The 22,087-nt window shown below is 34.9% G+C and overlaps 2 protein-coding genes across 4 annotated transcripts in view; one reads left to right on the top strand and one right to left on the bottom strand.

Moving 5' to 3' along the window:
- Window positions 1-421: 421 nt before the first annotated feature.
- Window positions 422-20,549, bottom strand: LOC144965857 (ORM1-like protein 2). Of its 3 annotated transcripts, none has more exons than XM_078901649.1 (4): window positions 20,433-20,549; window positions 9,420-9,626; window positions 8,125-8,276; window positions 422-6,237 (listed from the first exon to the last, which is right to left on the bottom strand). In XM_078901649.1, the coding sequence occupies exons 2-4, from the start codon at window positions 9,591-9,593 to the stop codon at window positions 6,102-6,104; spliced, it is 462 nt and encodes a 153-aa protein (XP_078757775.1). In that variant the 5' UTR covers window positions 9,594-9,626; window positions 20,433-20,549; the 3' UTR covers window positions 422-6,101. The 3 variants fall into 3 exon arrangements, with proteins under 3 accessions (XP_078757775.1, XP_078757774.1, XP_078757777.1); XM_078901648.1 differs by having other exon boundaries at window positions 20,395-20,510; XM_078901651.1 differs by lacking the exon at window positions 20,433-20,549 and adding an exon at window positions 11,956-12,296.
- Window positions 20,550-21,002: 453 nt separating this feature from the next.
- LOC144965855 (uncharacterized) overlaps window positions 21,003-22,087 on the top strand; it is a 25,046-nt gene continuing 23,961 nt past the window's right edge. The window contains exon 1 of the mRNA XM_078901645.1: window positions 21,003-21,451. The gene's annotated coding sequence lies outside the window, so the exon portion shown is untranslated. The remainder of the gene's footprint in view (window positions 21,452-22,087) is intronic.

Raw genomic sequence — 22,087 nt, 5'->3', positions numbered from 1 at the left:
GTCCTGGGTTCGAGCATCGCGCTCGGCGCATAGTTGAGTCCTTGGAAAAGGCTCTTTACTCACATTCTCTCATGTACTCAGGTGTAAAATGAGTACCTGGCCGTTAACAGCATTGTCTTTGTCCGAAAAATTTTAATATCGCCTAACAGGCGTTTGTCCCGTCCTACATGTTAAATGTTGCTGTTGACCAGGGACCCCTTGTAAAGCGCTTTGAGCACATTTAGTGGATATTGCGCTATATAAAAGCTCATTTTCATTTTTTTTTTTAAAGACAGAAAGTATGTTGGAAAACAGATATAGGGGGATAGAAGACAGCATGTACCTCTCTGCTCACTATGGGAGGTCAGGAACTCCACCCAGGATAGTCACATTAATTAATCTATCACTATCACTATGAATGACTTAACACAATAAGATCAGGACCAGTTCACCATATTTCATAGATTTATTGACAAAATACAAGTGACAAATACATTCTCCATCTCTCATAAATATTCACTGGGTGCAATCACTCTACACATTCTTTACTCTTTACATTTCATCATTATAAATCGATCATATTTTAAATTGACCATTTGAGAATTTACAATTTGTACAAATCGGAAACCAAACAGCAGAAACAAAAAAACAAACCCTTTGACCAGTGAACAATGTCATCTCTTTAACTGAAAAAAAAAAAATCTCACCTTGAAAGTTTTGGAGTAAGATACAACTGCTTTCACCATATACAGGTGATATTGGTGAAAAAAATTATCGTTATGAAAGAAAAACTCAAATTTTATAAATAAAACCAAATATGATAGAGTAAGAAAGGAGGAATTAATTATAAATCTCTGAATAGAATTGATGTTCAAGTTATGATTTTACTGACTGATCAATACACCCATGATGTGAAATGAAATATAGAACATAAACAAATCAGGAAAACCGTTAAAGATGAGAGTAACCATAAACATTAAAACTCAATCTTGTTTGATACATGAAGCATTAGCATATATACCATTATCTTTATGATCATAACACTGAATACAGGTTTTATGCCGTGAGCATACTGTTGTGACAAAATAACTTTAGAAAAGAGGAGAAACTCCCTTACCCATTTGATAAAAGAAATACCATAACATAAATTATTAAATGGGCCCACTCTTTAGCAATATTATAAAAACACTGCAAAATACTCTCAACTCCTTTGCTGCATATTGTGTGAATGAATTGGCAGCCAATAATCCAATAGTATAGAAATAACTAGCACTGACCGTTCAGTCAAGATATGGCTATATTATGGCATTAGGACCTTGATTCACAGAGCCAAACCGTGGATAGAGGACATTGTTGGTTGTTCAAATAAACTACATAAATACCCTGATCAATAACACGATTGGTATTCATTGAAAGATATGATTGATTACTTTGCTTTAAATAAGGAGGGACACAATCACAACTAAAACAGTGATGTCAGGGACGTTTTTAAAATTTTGTAAGTCTTATTTGTTTACCTTTATTTTGTTTTTCATGATTTTTGTGACTTTTACAATGACAACTTACTTTTTGCTCACTGCAGTACCAGAAAACTGGAAGATGATGGGGTGTCAAGTTTTCCGATAAAAAGTTTATTTTCAATTACGAATGCCCTAACGAAAATGAGACTAAGGTGACAAGTTCAAAAAGAATAAAAGTAGCATAGCGACCAACTTTTCAAAGAGCTAAAACGGAACACCTAACACACTATCGTAATGACCCCAAAACAACAAAGTGTTTGGGCAATTACATGATATAATCTAGACTTAATCCTTTTTCTGTTCCTTGTTTGAATTTACTAATCAAAAAAGCATAATCCTCGAACATGCAAGGACCATTTCCATACATATGAACAACCAAATATTTGTTTTCTTTAAATTCTAATCAGATTGCCAAATGGGGACAGTCCCGATTTTATCAGCTATGAAGTAGATTCCAACAGCATCATGCATTCAACTGCTCCCATCACTTTGAAAGATCCAAGTGATGCTAAAGCAAAACCAGATAGTCTCATTCCAGAACAATGACAGAAAATAATTCTTCCTCAACCAAATGGGCCAATAATCAACTTAGTGTTGTTACCAACAATTAACAATAGGTGTAAAACGTAAATTTATATTCATAGTCATTTTGCAATGCCATGGTGCACTGCATCAATACAAAAAAATTATGTTCCGCAATTAGCCACCTGACATCACTACTACTACAATTGAAGCCAGTAATTGGAAAGCCACTTTTTTTGGAACAGCCACTTAATTGGAGTTGTGAAAGAATCTTTTTTTCTATATAATCTTTACTGGTCAACTGGAATGCATGCCAGTAAATTGGAATGATTTCAGATCCTCAGCAAATGTTAAAAATTACTTTTTGTTCTTTCAAGTAATCAAAATACAAATATCCCTATTGAGATGAACAAGAGCGAAATCATCTTGCGTCTTCAAATGAACAAAATAAGTGCATTAAGTACATTAATTGATAATGGCATAGAGTCTATCACCACCAATTCCCTTTAATATGATATTTTGTTATTCTTCAATCATTTTCCATCTTAGGGAACAACAAATAATGACTGAAAGCGCAGATAATGACGCAACGCAGCAGTGACTTAATTTCCTTATTTGCTGTATATTATGATGGAACAAGATTCATGCCTTATATTCATTTGGCCTGTTTTCAGAATAGGGGTGTATTGGTAGTTCCATATAAATGAGTAGTCATGAAATACTGTCATTCTGATTTATCTGCTGTCTTGACTACACATAAGTAATGTTAAATTTGTGAAAGTGGAAAACAACACCTTAGACAAATGCATGAAAGGATGCTCTGTATCACTATTGTTATGTGAATCTGATAGGTTCAGTCAACAGAATTGGTTAAATGGCTGCCAATTGGAACGATTTGTGCATGACGGGGCTGTTCCTATTAAGTGGCTTACACTGTAGTGGTATCAAAGCAATCAATAAAACCATCCACACATGGAAAATTTATTTTTAAAAATGAAAAATCCAACAATTCAAAGCAAAATTGAAAAAATCGAATACAACATACGATCATAAGTGTATGACTTGAAAGCACACAGACTCATTTTCTAGTTTTGCATGATGAAAACTATGAAAAATCATGGTCAACTGTGCGCATTTTTTCTTCTGGTCATAACACACGTAGTACAAAAAAAAACACACAAAAAAAAACAAAACAAACCAACAAAAAAAAAAATCCAAAAAACTTGAAATAATGAAAGAAAACCTTTGACTTTGATCATATGAAATAAAAATCATATGATTTCATATACATTATCTGATTAAAGAAGGGAAACTTTTAATAATGTAAAATGATATTTATTTTTACTTGTTATAGTGCCTTCAAAACTTCCATGATATATTGACTTACTTGACTTGAAAAATAGAGCTGATGTTTAAATCAAAACAGGAATAGCTTAACAATAAGTGTAAGTAAACCCACAAGCAATCTATCTAGTTTGGGTTAATTAACTCCCTCAAGTTCACCATGATTGAAAATCAAACAAATTTGTTTGATTTTCCATCCATATGAACTCAAGAGAGTTAATTCCATCCCCACCACCAGACACTGTCACATGATTTCTGCCAAATGGGATTTAAAAATGTTCATTACCAATCCAAAAATTAATTCTCCATTTCAACGAAGAATTCAAGGCAAGTCTATTTAAGCAAGACCAACTCGTATCATAATTTCAGAAGAAAAAGACACATTAAAGGGATTACCTATATACTATATAGCACAGGGAGATACTGTTTCAGTAGCAATAAAAGTAGACAAACTTTAAACAGCCAAGCTCCAGTAAAATCTGTGTGCGAAATGTAATGATTGACAAAAAAAAAAAAAAACAACTTTTGGACAAATAGATAACTGTCTTGAAAGAAAGTTTCTTTTTCTTTTATAGGTATGGTTAATTTCTGTAAATCTTACTACAAAAAAAAATGCAATGAAGTTTAAGGATTACATTGGGGGCCTTGTAACTCAATCGGTGAGTGCTAGACTCTTGTGCAAATGTATTTTTTCCTAGCATCCCCACCATTAGTGAATAATTTTTAGCTGGGTCCACATTATGCACATATAATGACAGAATGGCATCAAAATCCAGTTCATACAGAGACCTTGCAACTTAACGTTTTCTTTTCTGGAATTCATTGGTTGGTATCAAACCAATCAATGCTCATTCAATTATTGTGATACTAAACTCCTAGAAGCTATGTAAAAAATAATGAACAACAATGACTATAACAGCTCCAGAAATGTATAAAATACCATGCATGGAACGTTTTGGGCTCAAAATCCTTCTTCAGCCAATAAAGAAAACAATAAAACCATAAATATATCACTTAAAATCTAGATAGACGGCCGAGAAATATTTGGCACGTCCTGCGTTTGGTATTATTAGGCCATATAAATGTGTACAATGGAGAGCCAAAATGAGTAAGATTTTGAAAATAAAGCCTAAAATCCTGCAAAAACAACAATTAGCGCTAAATCTGATGCTGGGCAATTGGACCATACTAGTAAGATTATAATTGATATTTAGATTCATGAATAAGCTTACTCTATAAATTGTACCTACTCCCAGAATCCATGCATAAATCTGATATGACCCAGCCAGATAATGATATATTGAACTCCCTTTTGAGTGAATGCATTATCTATCAAATTCAGTCTCTTGATTGGTGGACAAAAAATAATTACAAAGATTTTTCGACATGGGACTTGTATCTCAGTGTTGTGGCTTATTATTATATATATATATTGTGTGCTTTTGTGAATGTTGTACATTGAAACCATCAAGCTTTAAGTAACTTGTGTTTACACATGTTATCCTCATAGCAGTGTTAATGAATTGGACACAACAAAGGGATATAATACCCAACAAATGCATACCACTTATATGAACATCCGGGTCAAGAAATAGATTTAGTGTTTAAGAAATTTAATGATGCATACAATCCTAAGCAAAATGTGTACTATGAACGAAAATGCGTTAGAATACTCTTTTTCTAAGCTGTTATATTCATTTTTGTTCATTACTCATTCACTTATGGAAATTTCAATAAATTTCACATTATACCTTTCAACATTTCTGACCATCCCACCTTTTCCCTCAATTTGTTTCCAAAGAATTATTATTCACAACGAAAAAGAAATCTGATGGATAAAAATAATAATGATGTTTACAAGAAAAATGTCATATATGACTTTATCGTATCTTAAACCGTAACCATTTCTACACAATCACTACCACTCTTTACTAAATTTGAAATGTATATTTGACTTTCTTTCAAACAAACAGATTTGTATGTTAAATTTGAAAAATTCATATTCATTTCAAAAGGAAAAAAAAAAAAAAGGACAGGCATTTTGACAAGTCAAAACATATTTTGAATGTAAATAAAATCGTGACCAGAGCCTTTGAAATTCAGGCTATCAGGGTGTATAAATGCGGTCATTCATAAGAGAGCAACCTATTGTCCAAAGTTTAAAAAATACCTTAAAATATCTTTTTCTTTCCATAGAAATCCAAACTTACTGTCTGTTGTTTTTATTTTGTTTTTTTCTTCTTAAAAAAAACAATTTGAAAAGTTTGTTCATAATATTCCATTTAACAAATTTATCAAAACAACCAAATCTATTAAAATAACATGTTCATGGATGCAAGTAGGTTGGGCCAAAAACGCCTGAAATCCATTTCCAACAAATCCAAAAAGCCTGACATTTATTTTGAAATGTGACCTGCTGTCTCAAAAACAGTATTATGTCAGGGTGATCTAGATGCCGGAAAGAAAATTTAAATCAATTTCAAAAAGCTGGAAATCTTGCACCCATGCATGTTTGAAAAAATAGCATTGTCTTTTCTTATATTCATAAAATTCAGAATGAGGTTCTCATTGCTTTACAAGCTTAAAATAAAGAAAAAATAAATACAAATACTGATGAAAATACGAATGCCCCTTGTTTTTAACACAATCAGATTGGACACGAGTTGTACAGATCTGAAATAAAATGTCAATCGTGGCACAGAAGAATTATCTGATTTATAATTTCCAATGATTATACTAATACTTGTTAATTCCAAAAAGACGCACTTTGTGAAACTGGGGCAATTTTGGAAGCAGATTCAAAGCCAGTACAGCAGCATTGATCACAAAATGATACTTGTCATATCGGGAATAGAAGCTTGCCATGAAGAATCTAAAAGAATAAAAAATAACAGGATTAAGACACTGATAAAAATCAACATACAAAACAAAGAGCAAGGGGCTAAGCTAAGCAAGAAAAGAAATCCTGGCCATCAAACATGTTTATAAATCAGTGCTGAAAAACTTTTTAAAAACCCCCAAAAACGTGAGCATTTATATAGAGCAATATCCACTAAACATGCTCAAAGCGCTTCAAAAGGGGTCCATAGCCAACAGCAATATATAATATGTAGGAAGAGACATGACACCTTTTAAGCGATATTACATTTTTATTTTTTTGGACAGATGATGCCATCAATGCCCAGGTACTCATTTTACATCTGAATACAGTGAAAGAATGCGAGTCAAGAGCATTCTCTAAGGACTTAACTATGCATCGCTCATTGTTATCTACCACAACATTTGTGAGCAAATCAAAAAACCTTAACACAGAAAAATGAAAAAAAAAAAAAAGCATTGCTATACCACAGATTTTTAAGAATATTAATGTAAAAGGTAATGACAGCAATTGAGCTGAAGACTATCAAAGAATGTAAAAAAAAAAATGGATCTAATAAACTCTTATTTCTATACTTGCTTGTTCAACAATTATGCAGTAGGATATAGTGTCAAATTCAGAATTATGGAGTATAACTAACGGAGGGAAAAAAGTCAACTCCAATCTCACATATTCTGATTACAGAAGTTTCAGATCACAGAAACATGACTCAAATTATTCCTATGTCTATAAATGCTATGCATTTAGGTAAAATACTCACAACACCATGAGCCAAAATTAACATACCAACACACAAAACTGTGTGTAACCTTTAACGTCTATAGTCTGATTGTGATTTGATTGATATAATTTACTGAGAACTTATCACTTACAGGCTGTCTAAAAATAATAACAAAAAGTTTAATAACAAAGGTTCTAGGGTGTCAACTTCATTCCTTCTATAAAGAGACAAATATCTACAAAATCAAATTAACATGACCTAAATCTGAATCTGATGACATAGATATGTGTCATAGACAAGGACCAATCAGCATAATGAAACATCTTGTTTCTTTCTGACCAATTGGATCTATTTTCAGGGTTACATCTCCCACAACAAGATCAAACCACAGACCAATCAAAATTCACAAATCTCTGGTGCAGAATACCATCATTTGTAACCTTAATCAGCCCTAACCTTAACTCACCCAACCCTAGAGATTTTTTATACTTTTCATGATTGGAAAAAATGTATTAAAAATGAGCATGTACTTAGATAGTTTTATTCAATCATCATTAACAAATAAAAACTAAAAACATTAGCTTTGATACTACGCCTATAATTTGTCTCAGAAAAATGTAATAAATAGGCATGGGGTAAAAGTAACCCCGGTAAACTACGGATATAATAGTCAGTGTTAGGGTTGAGTGAGTTAACTCACATTTCTTCCTCTTCCATGTATATTATGGACTCAACTGAACTGAGTATTATTAAGCATTTAAAAGAAAAGAAAATTGGCTAATGAATAACTTTATACACAAGCTAACAAAACCTTTTTTTTTATGAGAGAAGAGCACAATTCCTCCAAACTTCACTTTTAAAAGTAAAACAAATATAAAATTTCCAGTGACTTTAATTTATTTTTTGTTAATATATAACTGATAACTCCAATTGACAAGAACAAAAACTGTAAATTGCCAAATGGTATAGAAAATGTTTTACAGTTGAGCACATTGTTCATAATTTACCAAATAAAGCGTGTGGTCTCAAGCAATTTATAACTGCAGACTAGATGATACACATTTCCATTTGAGTAACTGAGAACTGATTGTTAATATTATTTGATCATTTTGATATTTTGCGAAACTATGGCTTAACTTCCTTGGATATGAAATACTCACAAAACAATTGGAACTGTAGTCAGAAACTTTTTGGTGGAGGTAAATTGTTGTCCAAAATCAATCTGTTCCCATTGAGTTTCAGATCTGGAGGATCCTTGATCAGAAGTTTCCCATGGTGTACCCTTTGTAACATGCAGCATCACAAACATGCACTGAAATCAACATCAAAATGAATTAAATTATACATACATATATTTATGTTGGATTCTATCAAGCGATGTATTGTCAATTTTGTGGCAATTTTTCTAAAAAATAGTCAAAGGGTCCCAAGGCACTTGTTTTGAAATTCCACGACGTAATTAGATCTTGTCAAGTTTGTTGTTGTATAGTATTCTTTTGTTTAATCTTATTTTATTCAGGCAAGCCGATGACACAGTGGATTAATCAGTGTGCACAGGAATCGAAAACGTCAGGGATTCCATTATTGGCAGATGAATCAAGATTTTTCTCATGATTTTTGAGATTCATGATTCTGTCCCAAGACAGACGCATTTGAAACAGGATGTGTCATCTTCAACAGAACATCTCTAATATGGAACAAAAGATAAAATTAAAACTTGGAAATCTATACTTGTATATTTTATAAGTAATGCTCTTAGTGACAAGTATATCAATTTGTAAATATGAGAGAAAAGAAAAATCAAAAACAAAACACAAAAGTAAAACCAGAGAATAACAATAATAAGAACTTTGAATTTGCAAATTTAGATAATTGAAAGCAAAAAATATGTAATATAAAATACAAGAATATCTTTTCAATGTGAAAAAAACCCCCAAAAAAGCAAAATAAGAAAGAAACCAAAAAACAGGGGAATTTATAAAAAATGTATCTATTGTTTTTCATTTTTTTAATCTTTAAAATGAACTTGTATATAGTACGATATCCACTAAAAATGCTCAGAGCACTTTACAAGGGGTCTCTATCAACAGCAACACTTAATATCTAGGATGAGACATGATGCCTGTTAGGAATAGTTTTATAAATTTCTGACAGAGACAACCTAGAAATAATTAATCACCCGGGATCATAAATGTGATTAAAATTGAAAAAAAAAACAATAAAAAAAAAAACACACACAAACAAAACAAATAAATCCGTAGAACACCAAAAAAAAAAAAAAAAAAAAAAAAAATCTCTCTTTCTCTATCACTTTATAGAGGAGCACATATATTGATGGCAGTAGGGAATGAAATTCATTTGTAGAAAATTATAGTCTATAGATATAACCAGTTTTTTTAAAAACTGCTTTCTAATCATCTAGTATTTTAATAATCATCAATGTATTATTCCATACCACATCATGAAGAACATTGGTAAGGGTCCATGCTACAGCAACAGAGAAAAATGGAACTGATAACAAAAGCAGATGAACTCCAAAAACCAGAAGCAGGTAGGTCAGCCAAATGCCTTTACTGTTGAAGTAAGAATGTGTTGGGTTACTGTCACTATGGGCAACTCCAACATTCATGTTTGAGAGGAAAAGTCGCTTGATTCAGTAAATCTGGTTTATAAAAAAAAAAAAAAGAAAGAAAGAAGAAAATCACAGATTTCCATGACTTAATTTTCTCAAAGTAATAGCAAATCATGAGAACCCTTGCTAAGAGTGCATAAATCTCAACCAATGACATCACTGATTTTGGACACACATTTGGTTTTGGGGATAATGTGATTAAAACCAGATCGTGTCATAGCTTTAAATAACCTCATCATAGTATTAAAAAAAATTATTTTAATGAGGAGGGGACAATTTCTAAAACGTTCCCTTTAATTGTATTATTATGAAGTAATGACCAAAGTAGTCCTTCAGAGTTAATCCCAGTTTCTTCAGCATGAAATGAATAGACAATTGCAATTGTTTGCTAACCTTTAGACTGAACGCTAGTCTATCGCAGAGCACTTTCCATCATATCTAACAAACCCAGCTACCCAGTCCCTGCTGGGTGGACATGGAAGTAAGAAAAAACATTTTAGTGCACCTATGATTGATCTCAGTCCCCTTTGTGTGTGAAACTAGCACTCTACTGAGCTATTGAGATTGCCAATGACCAGAGTAATGCTGTCAAATGGAAATGGCAGATCGAAAGCAAATTTTACTACTAATCCTGAATAAGCATTGTTAATAAAAATTGACCATCCCTTTTTGTTCACATTTTAAAGAAATGGCTTTTAAATCATTTGGGTTTCTTTTTTTTATTTGGCAAAATATTACATTTGATTATCGTAACATAAGCGCTTTGATAAGCAATTGCATAGAAAGCGCAATACTAAATGTACATCATTATTACGATTATTATGTAAAATATCATTGCTCATTAGGGACTTTTTATATATTTATATATTGTTGGATAAAACTATCCATTCATAAATTTATATTTTATTTTACTTCATTTGAAATAAGGAAACTTTGGGGCTGTATTTGGCAATGTGTTTATATATCATAATATTGTTCTTATCAGTTATCTATTTAGATCTATACAATATTTAAACACGATGCCAAATACCATCCAAATTCCCTTTTTTTTTGTGTGTGCAGAAATTCCTCTTTCGGCATTGAAATTCCTCTGAGTGGGGCCTGAAATTCTTGTGAGTCAAATTGAAAAAATTGACGTCTCTGCAAATTTTATGATTCTCATCAAATTTCCAATGCCCGTATCTAAGGAGTTATCTAATTGATTTGACTGTGCGTGAAAATGGTGCCTCACATCAAAGTCGATTTTCTCAAAACTTGGTTTTTACACTCTCCCTAATTCAAACGGTCATATCTCGGCAATGAATTATCAGAATTTTATAAATTTGGTATCAAATTTTAGAGCATAAAATAAGCTATGATTGGGTACCAAAAACCCAAAATTGAAAAATCCGAATTAATACCATTTCGAGACGGAGGGTCACATATAGGGTGTAATTTAGATTGGTTAATTAAATACCAGAAACTGGCAAATCAAAATTCTCGTTCAGGCAAGTAATTTAACATGCAGAGACACCAACTTTAAATTTGTCTCACAGGAATTTCAGACATCACTCGATATCAGAGGAACTTCAAGGCCAAAAGAGGAATTTCCACACACAAGAAAAGGGAATTGGGATGGTATTTGGCATTGAGTTTACCTATTGTATAGTTTGAAATAGAAACCTGATCAGAACTAAATTATGATATATAAACACTCACAATGACAAATACAATCCCAAAGTTTCCTTATTTCAAATGAAGTAAAGCTCTAAAACCTAATGGAAGTGATTGTAGTACTGGTGGTAGTAATTATGATGATGTGATAGTGGTTGTTGTAGTAGTAGTGATTGTGATGATGATGTGGTGGTGGTTGTAGGAGTAATAGTAATAGTGGTAGTGATGATATGGTGGTGGTGGTGGTTGTAGCTGTGGTAGTGATAATGATGTGTTTGTGGTGGTTGTAGTAGTGGTAGTGATGATGGCATTTGTAGTAGTAGTGGCTGTGATGATGATGTGGTGGCTGGAGGGGGGTGTATCCTTAGAAGAATTTGACCTCACCGGAATTTGCCAGTAGCCCGGATATTTTTGCACCAGACCGAATTTTTTTCCGGTGAAACCGGAGTTTTGGCATCGTTTTATTTCAGGAGGCTTTCCATAAGCTCCTCGAGGTAGCATTACTTTCGATTAGTATTTTCACAGTGAACCCTTCATCAGGCGTTTATGTATTCAATTTGTTAATATATAGTAGCATTTTTTTTATAAAACTAAAACTCTATCTATCTAGAGAGGTGGGCCTTTGGCCTACCAACCTCCGCTGCACGTCCAACTCGCCTTGAGCATGCATTCACGTAAAATATAAAGATTTTTCTTAAAAACCTACCTCTGTTTCAAAAACTAGCATCTTTCAACTTTCTAAGAAACATTTTGATTTTTCATAACTTTAGTTCGTTAAAAAAATACCGGCCAATCTGACCCGTTGAGTCGAATGAAAACGAAATTTTGTTGTTTACACGGTTCAAAGGAAATGCCGTAAATAAGCTTTCATGGACTTCCTGTGTTGTTTTTACAGTGTCACGTGACCGTTTTGAGAAATTTGTCGTCTGCTACAAATAATCAGACCGGTAGGGGGTAGATATTTTCGTTGGAGCAGAGAAAAAGTGAGTATTATTTCTTGGACTTGTAGAGAGGCCTAGGGTCTACCAGCAGTCAAGTTGATTGAATAAAAGAAAAAAAGGCCTTTTTTATCCGAAACCACCACCACCGTGAGAGTGGAGAGAGAGAGAGAGAGGGGGGGGGGGGGGGGGGGGGTTGCATGATGAAGACGAAAGGGAGACGTGTCGCTTGGTGACGTAGAGCATGTCAACGATGCTTGCAGATGTTCTTAACCCCTTAACAGAGAAGCAAATTTTTTGCTTTCAGATAATAGTTTGCTTTTATCTTTATTATTGTTAACGGAGAATACAGCTTTTCCACCAAGAGAGCAGTCAGACTATCGCAACTCGGACTTCAATTGTCTATAATCGTTTTGCCGTTACTTGTCTTTTGATGAAAGAGGATTTGGTGTTAGGTCAAAGATCGAATTTGGCCGCTAAAGGTTGCATTGCTACTGGGTTTGCTCTCTCTCCCCCCCCCCCCCCCCCCCCCCCCCCATCCTTTTTTCTTCTTTTTTTTTCAACTTAGTATTGTTGATTGCTATTTCCTTTTTTTATGATTAGCAAGTGCCGTAGGAGTCTCACAGGATGCAGGAGTACTGCAATTAACCCTTTGCCAGTGACATTGATTTTTTTGTTTTCAAATAATAGTCGTCATTTATATTATTTTTTAACGCAGAAAAAAAAAAACGTTTCCACCATAAGAGCAGTAAGAATATTGATAAAAAGCGCTTTGAGCACGTTGGGTGGATATTGCCCTATATAAAAGCTCAAGTTTTTAAATTGTAATTTGTTTTTTGTCTTTTGATGAAAACGGTAAGATTTTATTTTTGGTCCAAGTAAGATTGATATTCGCCTTTAAAAGGTTAAGTTGTTTAGTTTTTTCAGGTTTTTTTTGTTTTGTTTTTCAAATGCGGATACGCTGCTTCTTCTTTTTTTTTTCCTCAACTGGCAAGCTATCGCTGTACTTACCCGCATGGCTTGCACACACAAAAGGATACATCTAGGTCACAAAACCAGACAACTAGGTCACACCTCAAGACATCTCTGTTTCGTTTGTTCCAAGATAGCAAAACAAACCAGACGTCTTGGAGTTCGAAAGAGCTTTCCATAAAATATTTGGTATTTGCAAGACCCCCAGAAACCAATTCCCTATACAGCTCTTGTGCACGGTTACTTATGACCTTGATTTCTTTCGTACCCACCCCCAAAATCCCACTTATTGTGTGTTATAGGCAGAACATAATAAATAGCTGGGCTTTCACGTGCGTGACTAAATTGGCCAAAGAGAGAATCTATACTTTGGCATTAGACACCAATTACCTGATGTCTTGGTTTTTAATCCTAGCCGAGTGAGAGAGAAAAAAACAAAACAATCATACATGTATCTGCAAACAGCAGAACGTTTTCATTTTACATTGAGATGGGAAGGGATAACACTATGATAAGAAAGAAAGAGAGAGAGAGAGAAAAGAGAGAGAGAGAGAGAGAGAGAGAGAGAGAGAGAGAGAGAGAGAGAGAGAGAGAGAGAGATGGGCGGGGGATGGGGGGATAGTAAGGGGGAATGGGAAAAGATGAAAGAAACAACGGGTTGCCTGATGACGTAGATCAAAGGATTGTTACAGCGGTATTCACGGAGCGTACTTCGTGAAATTTTAACCTTTTACAGTGACACTGATTTTTTTCTGCAGATTGCTTATGCGGAATAAATCGTTTCACCAAGAGAGCAGTAGTAAGAGTATATTTAGACTCGGGCTTCAAGTAAACTATAAATCCCAAAGCTTGTCTTTTAATGATAACATTAAGACTAAGATCTGGAGTTTGGGGAGTGTAAGATGGGATCTCGCCATTAATGGTTAAAATTGTTTTGATTAAAACACACACACACACACACACACACACACACACACACGCGCGCGGTCACGACAGCGAGGACCATCACTGACAGAATGTTGCAACGGTAAACCGGTTTACGTGTACATAGATCCTGAGGCTAGATGCCCCGTTTCCGTGTACGTAGGCACTCCCAAAAAAAAAAAAAAAAAAGAAAGAGACACACACACACACATACTCACACACACAGTCTCGCATAGTCACTAGTCTCGCATCCTCTACGAACTAATTTTGCGCACCAATTTTTACTGCACTTATGCACCAAATTGCATACCTATCTAGGGACACTTTTTTCCGTATCTTTTTCTCAATAAACTTTTTAAAAAACCTTTGTTTTGCGCGGCAGGCGGCAGGCACCAACCATTGGACAGATGAAAAACACACACGATTTAGCGAGGAATGAATCATGAAAATATTTAGGATATAATTTCAAACACAACTTTTGAAATTCATCAAGGATTGTCCAGTACCGAATGTTTTTTGATAGAAAACAAATGTATCTTCAAATCTAAACTGCTTTTGACGGTAAGCGGTAAGTTTTTTATTTATTTTTCTGTCCAAACGAATGATTTGTCTTGGTATAGAAGCTAAATATTGGTAACACCGGCTCACCTCTCTATATCTAGAGATAGAGAGCTGAGCCGGTGTTACCAATACTTAGCATCTATAACCAGGACAAATCATTCGTTTGGACAGAAAAATAAATAAAAACTTACCGCTTACCGTCAAAAGCAGTTTAGATTTGAAGATACATTTGTTTTCTATCAAAAAACATTCGGTACTAGACAATCCTTGATGAATTTCAAAAGTTGTGTTTGAAATTATATCCTAAATATTTTCATGATTCATTCCTCGCGAAATCGTGTTTTTTTTTCGTCTGTCCAATGGTTGGTGCCCCCTAGTGACAAGTGCCTGCCGCGCAAAACAAAGGTTTTTTAAAAAGTTTATTGAGAAAAAGATACGGAAAAAAGTGTCCCTACTTCTTCTTCTTCTTCTTCGTTCCTCTGATGGACATCTATGGCTGCAGTCCGATATCTGCTATGAAGTCTGTGGTCCGCTTTAGGTCCTCAGCCTCACCATAGAAAGTGTCCCTAGATAGGTATGCAATTTGGTGCATTAGTGCAGTAAAAATTGGTGCGCAAAATTAGTTCGTAGCGGATGCGAGACTGTGTGTGTGTGTGTGTGTGTGTGTGTGTGTGTGTGTGTGTGTATGTATCTCTTTTTTTTTTTTTTTGGGAGTGCCTACGTACACGGTAACGGGGCATCTAGCCTCAGGATCTACGTACACGTAAACTGGTTTACCGTTGCAACACAAGCAATAGATGGTCCTCGCTGTCGTGACCGCGCGTTCGTGTGTGTGTGTGTGTATGTGTGTGTGTGTTATTTTTAAAAAAATCAAAACAATTTTAACCATTAATGGCGAGATTCCATCTTACACTCCCCAAACTCCAGATCTTAGTCTTAATGTTATCATTAAAAGACAAGCTTTGCGATTTATAGTTTAATTGAAGCCCGAGTCGAAATATACTCTTACTTCTGCTCTCTTGGTGGAAACGATTTATTCTGCATAATAATAATATAATAATATAATATAATGAACTTATATAGCGCCTAGTTCCAATTTGGAATTGCTCACTGGCGCTTTACATCAACACATCATGTATGATATACAAATATAGAACTGGCATGTTAAAACCACACAAATTCGATGATAACATAATATATTATAATAAAATACATACTAAGAGTCCAAATTATATGCCCTACAGAAAAGCTCAGTTTTTAACCGTTTTCTAAAGATAAGTGGATTTTCACTTTTTTTAGTTTCAATATTGATGGAGTTCCACAGTCGGGGGGCATGGTGGTCAAAGGATTTCTCATGAAAAACTAACGATTTTGGGGTTCCCTTAGGATATTTAAATTAGCAGATCTTAAATTTCGACTGGGTTCATAAAAGTGGATAAGTTCCTGAAGGTAAACAGGAGCGGAATTGTTTAAGCAATTGAAAACATGGGTGAGTATTTTAAATTCAATCCTAAACTTTACAGGTAGCCAGTGTAGGTCCTCCAAAATCGGTGTTATATGCTCGCGCTTTTTAGATAACGTTACCAATCGAGCTGCTTTGTTCTGTATCTTTTGGAGTCGATTAATGACATTATTATCACAACCATAGAGCAAGCTATTGCAATAATCAAGGCGGGTAAGAATCAAAGAGACCACAAGAAGTTTAGTAGTATCAATATCAAGAAGCCTTCTAATAGCACCAATAGATCTAAGGTAAAGATTGCAGGATCTAGTTATATTAGTGACATGGGCAGACATGTTTAATTTGGTATCGAATAAAACTCCTAAGTTTCTCACAGGTTCTTTAGTGATGGGAATTACACAATCAGAAAGATTCAGGTTAAGCGTGGAAAGGTCCACGAGGCCCCGTCTTGTAATTTGCAACACCTCTGTTTTATTTTCATTTAACCTGAGTTTGTTGCAACACATCCAGTCACTGATCTCAGAGATACAATTTTCTATATCCGTTATAACATTGAGATGATTGTCGATATTAATGGGAAACAGTAATTGGGTGTCGTCTGCGTAAAAATGGTACTTAATAAAATATTTTGAGATGATGTCACCTAATGGTCTGATATAGAGGGTGAATAAAGAGGGTCCCAGAACTGAACCCTGTGGTACACCAAAAGATAGGGACAAGGAGAAGAGAAGTCATGTCGATTTACAGACACTGATTGAATTCTGTCAGAGAGGTAAGAAGAAAACCAGTCAAGGACAGTACCCCCAAATCCGTATAGTGTCTTAAGTCTGTCAATTAAAAGAGTATGGTCTATTGTGTCAAAAGCAGCACTAAGGTCGAGTAGTATGATAATAACATCATCATTTTTCCGACATAAATGATTTATGATATCATTATGGATTTTAATAAGAGCAGTTTCAGTGCTGTGAAAGGGGCGATAAGCAGACTGAAATTTAGAGAACAAATTGTGTTCATTCAAAAACGTGTTAAGCCTAAAAGCAACAATTTTCTCAATTAGTTTAGACATGAGGGTGAGATTTGAGACTGGTCGATAATTATTTGGGTCTTCTTTGTCAAGGCTAGATTTCTTTAATATGGGAGTGACAATAGCATGTTTAAGATTATTAGATACCTCACCAATAAACAAACTAGCATTTACAATATGAGTAAGAACGGGAACCAAAATATTAGCACAAGAAAGAACAAGCCATGAAGGAATGGGATCTATTGGGCTGGTTGTTTTGGAGCATTGTTTCAGCGCAGACAGTACTTCTGTTTCAGTGGCGGGTTCAAATTCGTCGAATGCTGCTCCGGCTGGAAGTGCATTAGTTTCATTTATTTGTGCTTTCATTGTCTCTTCTTTGTCCAAATTATTCCGAATACCTGATATTTTATCTCTAAAATGTAGAGAGAAAGTATTTGCGGTAGCAATAGGGTCCTCGAAATTATTTGAAGGATGATCCTTCATCAGTTTGTTCAGGGTGGCGAACAGTTCACGTGAGTTTCGTTTGGCACTTGTTATTTTATTTTGAATGTATGTTTTTTTACATGATAGAATTAATTTGTTCCGTTTGTGTTTTAGTCTTAAATAAATTTGATTATGAATTTCTAATTTGGATCGACGCCAAATCCGTTCGGCAGATCTGAGTTGATGTTTTAGTGTTTGTAACTCGTTGCAATACCACTCGGGTTTGGTCGAAGAATAATTTCTTTCGTGACCGATGGACACAGCTCATCGAACACAGTTTTCAATGAATTATTATATGTGTTTACCATATCGTGAACATTATCACAACTCTTAACAGAGGCGAGTAAATCCAAAGACCTGATGGATTCTTGAAAAGCAATCTGGAGAAAAAAATCAGTGTCACTGTAAAAGGTTAAAATTTCACGGAGTACGCTCCGTGAACACCGCTTTAACAATCCTTTGATCTACGTCATCAGGCAACCCATTGTTTCTTTCATCTTTACCCATTCCCCCTTACTATCCCCCCATCCCCCCGCCCATCTCTCTCTCTCTCTCTCTCTCTCTCTCTCTCTCTCTCTCACCCTCTCTCTCTCTCTCTCTCTCTTGCCATAATGTTATCCCTTCCCCTTCCCATCTCAATGTAAAATGAAAACGTTCTGTTGTTTGCAGATACATGTATGATTGTTTTGTTTTCTCTCTCTCTCACTAGGCTAGGATTAAAAACCAAGACATCAGGTAATGGGTGTCTAATGCCAAAGTATAGATTCTCTCTTTGGCCAATTTAGTCACGCATGTGGCAGTCCAGCTTTTTACTATGTTCTGCCTATACCACACAATAAGTGGGATTTTGGGGGTGGGTACGAAAGAAATCAAGGTCATAAGTAACCGTGCACAAGAGCTGTATAGGGAATTGGTTTCTGGGGTCTTGCAAATACCAAATATTTTATGGAAAGCTTTTTCGAACTCCAAGACGTCTGGTTTGTTTTGCTATCTTGGAACAAACGAAACAGAGATGTCTTGATGTGTGGCCTAGTTGTCTGATTTTGTGACCTGGATGTAAGGTTTTGTGACTTAGATATATCCTTTTGTGTGTGCAAGCCATGCGGGTAAGTACGGCGATAGCTTGCCAGTTGAGGAAAAAAAAAAGGAAGAAGCAGCGTATCCGCATTTGAAAAACAAAACAAAAAAAAAACTGAAAAAACAAAACAACTTAACCTTTTAAAGGCGAATATCAATCTTACTTGGACCAAAAATAAAATCTTACCGTTTTCATCAAAAGACAAAAAACAAATTACAATTTAAAAACTTGAGCTTTTATATAGAGCAATATCCACCCAACATGCTCAAAGCGCTTTTTATCAATATTCTTACTGCTCTTATGGTGGAAACGTTTGTTTTTTCTGCGTTAAAAAAATAATATAAATGAAGACTATTATTTGAAAAACAAAAAAATCAGTGTCACTGGCAAAGGGTTAATTGCAGTACTCCTGCATCCAGTGAGACTCCTACGGCACTTGCTAATCATAAAAAAGGAAATAGCAGCAATCAACAATACTAAGGTGAAAAAAAAAGAAGAAAAAAAAGGTGGGTAGGGGGGAAGAGCAAACCCAGTAGCAATGCAACCTTTTAGCGGCGAAATTCGATCTTTGACCTAACACCAAATCTTCTATCATCAAAGACAAGTAACGGCAAAACTATTATAGACAATTGAAGTCCGAGTTGCGATAGTCTGACTACTCTCTTGGTGGAAACGCTGTATTCCCCGTTAACAATAATAAAGATAAAAGCAAACTACTATCTAAAAGCAAAAAATTAGCTTCGCTGTTAAGGGGTTAAGAACACCTGCAACTGCAACTGCCAGCATCCTTGAGATGTCTACGTCACCAAGGTCACCAATCGACACGTCTCCCTCTCGTCGGCATGCACCCCCCCCCCCCCCCCCTCCACTCTCACGGTGGTGGTGGCGGCGGATAAAAAAGGCCTTTTTTCTTTTATTCAATCAACTTGACTGCTGGTGGACCCTAGGCCTCTCTACAAGTCCAAGAAATAATACTCACTTTTTCTCTTCGCCAACGAAAATATCTACCCCCTACCGGTCTAATTATTTGTAGCAGACGACAAATTTCTCAAAAAGGTCACGTGACACTGTAAAAACAACACAGGAAGTCCATGAAAGCTTATTTACGACATTTCCTTTGAACCGTGTAAACAACAAAATTTCGTTTTCATTCGACTCAACGGGTCAGATTGGCCGGTATTTTTTTAACGAACTAAAGTTCTGAAAAATCAAAATGTTTCTTAGAAAGTTGAAAGATGCTAGTTTTTGAAACAGAGGTAGGTTTTTTAAAAAAATCTTTTTATTTTACGTGAATGCATGCTCAAGGCGAGTTGGACGTGCAGCGGAGGTTGGTCGGCCAAAGCCTTTGAAAGGCGAGGCTCTCTAGTGATAGAATAGAGTGAAAGTTTAAAATTTCCTAAATATGACCATTGTTTTGGTTCCCCTCCCAAACCCCCTACTAGACTTTTTTTTTAAGTTTCCCCCCTCCCAAACCCCCAAAATTATTTGGGTCCCCGTTTCCCCCTCCCAACCCCCCAAAATTATTTGGGTCCCCGAGTTTGAGGCAGGTATCTACCGAAACGGAAAATTTTAGGGATTGGTCATGTTTGCTCTGTTGTTAATAGAAACTTCTGTCCACAAATTATAACCAGGGTTCTTTTTTAAAATCATAAATTTAATACAGCGTTTCTAGCGCGGCTACTCAATAATGCGCATGTACTCACATGTGAATAATGATTTTTTATAAAAGTTACAACAGTACCAATAAATTATAAGAGTGACAGCAACCACAAACGCTCCCTTCGGCCTTCACTTCAATAATAAACACGAACCGGAAATTGTTAGGTAATGAAGATGTTCCATTGTTTATTTGGGTAGTACGTATCATTCGTCTTATGCAAGGAATTTTTTCGTTTATTTCTATGGTCTTATGAAACTAAACACTGTTTCGCACTTTTCTCTCGACAAGACATTTTTTTTTCCAGTCAGGAATTCAACATGGTGACCTCAATTTTTTCAGTCGAGTAGAGTCTTAATTATTTTTTTTTTGCATTTGATGATAGCTTTTGGGTATCTAATCCTTTAAAATATGTATATTATACATAATAAAAGTATGGATGGTTTTTTGAAGTTTTTATTTTTATTCCAATAATTTGTTTTCATCTTGCATTCATGACCAAAATGTTCAATTTCCTTAATTGTTATGTTGCCTTTTTTATTGGTCAATCTTATTTTTTTTTCTTTCCATTCTCATAGTTTTTTACCAACTATTATAACGATTGGCAACATTACGATAGTGTTTCTTCGTGGAACACACCGCACAACATTGAACACACACGAGCAGATCCATTATACGACACACGCTTACACTTTCAGACTAGACTACGCACAACACATTCCCCAAAGTACACAACGGCACACACTACATTCAACAGGTTTATCAACATTGACGCGAATTCCTTCCTGCTTCAGTTGTTTAAATTCAGACCAGTTTTTTTCCTTTGTTTTAAGCTGGAACAAAACATTCTTTGCCACTTTGGACTCTTTGAATTTTGATTAACACAGATATGCGTACCCAATCTCTTGGATTTACTCAGGCATCCAGAAAATTTAAGAGTTAAAAGTAAAATGAAGCAGCACTAATACATTTCTTTCCTTGATCAGTCAACTCAATTTTTGTCGCAATACTTGTCTCTCCCTATCTATTTATTAATGTAACTTTTTCAATAGCAAATTGAGTGCTGGTTTCAGTCTTTTGTTTTATCAACACTTAACAGAACGGTGAGTGAAAAATAAATTACGTTTTGGTTTGTTTTTTTTGTCCGGGTTTATTTAATGACATCAGTTAAAGATCATTTAAAGATGAAAGGGGAGATTTGCGGCTGAGTGAGCGAATGTGTGTGTGTGTGTGTGTGTGTGTGTGTGTTGTGAGAGAGAGAGAGAGAGAGAATTTTTATGAAAGTGAAAGGATGAGAAATATATCAAACTATCTAATATGATTTTTTTATGTTGATGGCAGAGTGATATTTCTAATCTTTGAGTATTTAGTAAAGTTGAATGTGGTTGTTGATGAATGACAATGGTTGCGAAACCATCGCCCCTGCATTTTGTCCTTGGATAAGGCCTTAGTCTTAGCATTAAGCATATATTGCACCACTCAAGTTAGAGGAGAGACAAGAGAGAGAGAGAGATGGATGATGAATAACAGATAGATAGATAATCATCATCACTATCACCACCGTCATCATAATATAATGTTTGCTCTCTCACTTTAGTCAAAATTGACAACAGAGATTCATGTTTTTAATTAAATATATTTTTTTGGTGTTTTTTTCAATAACAAATTTTTGCCAAGTCTGGTCGATTTTTTGCTTCTCAAAACCCATGCATTTTTCAAAAGGGTCATAGTTTTGCAGT

Source organism: Berghia stephanieae, chromosome 2 (assembly GCF_034508935.2).
Source record: "Berghia stephanieae isolate SIO BIC M18660-M18661 chromosome 2, UCSD_Bste_1.3, whole genome shotgun sequence".
Lineage (NCBI taxonomy): Eukaryota > Metazoa > Mollusca > Gastropoda > Nudibranchia > Aeolidiidae > Berghia > Berghia stephanieae.
The sequence above is the reverse complement of the archived record's forward strand: the minus strand, read 5'-3'. Positions and strand labels throughout refer to the sequence as shown.

What these genes read in the sequence shown, in the direction of transcription:
- LOC144965857 (XM_078901649.1), bottom strand. Translation starts at nt 9,593, where the DNA reads ATGAATGTTGGAGTTGCCCATAGTGACAGTAACCCAACACATTCTTAC. An exon ending in CCAATGTTCTTCATGATGTG is followed by an intron (nt 8,277 to 9,419) that starts GTATGGAATAAT and finishes TGTTGATTTCAG; the next exon opens with TGCATGTTTGTGATGCTGCA. An exon ending in ACTACAGTTCCAATTGTTTT is followed by an intron (nt 6,238 to 8,124) that starts GTGAGTATTTCA and finishes TTATTCTTTTAG; the next exon opens with ATTCTTCATGGCAAGCTTCT.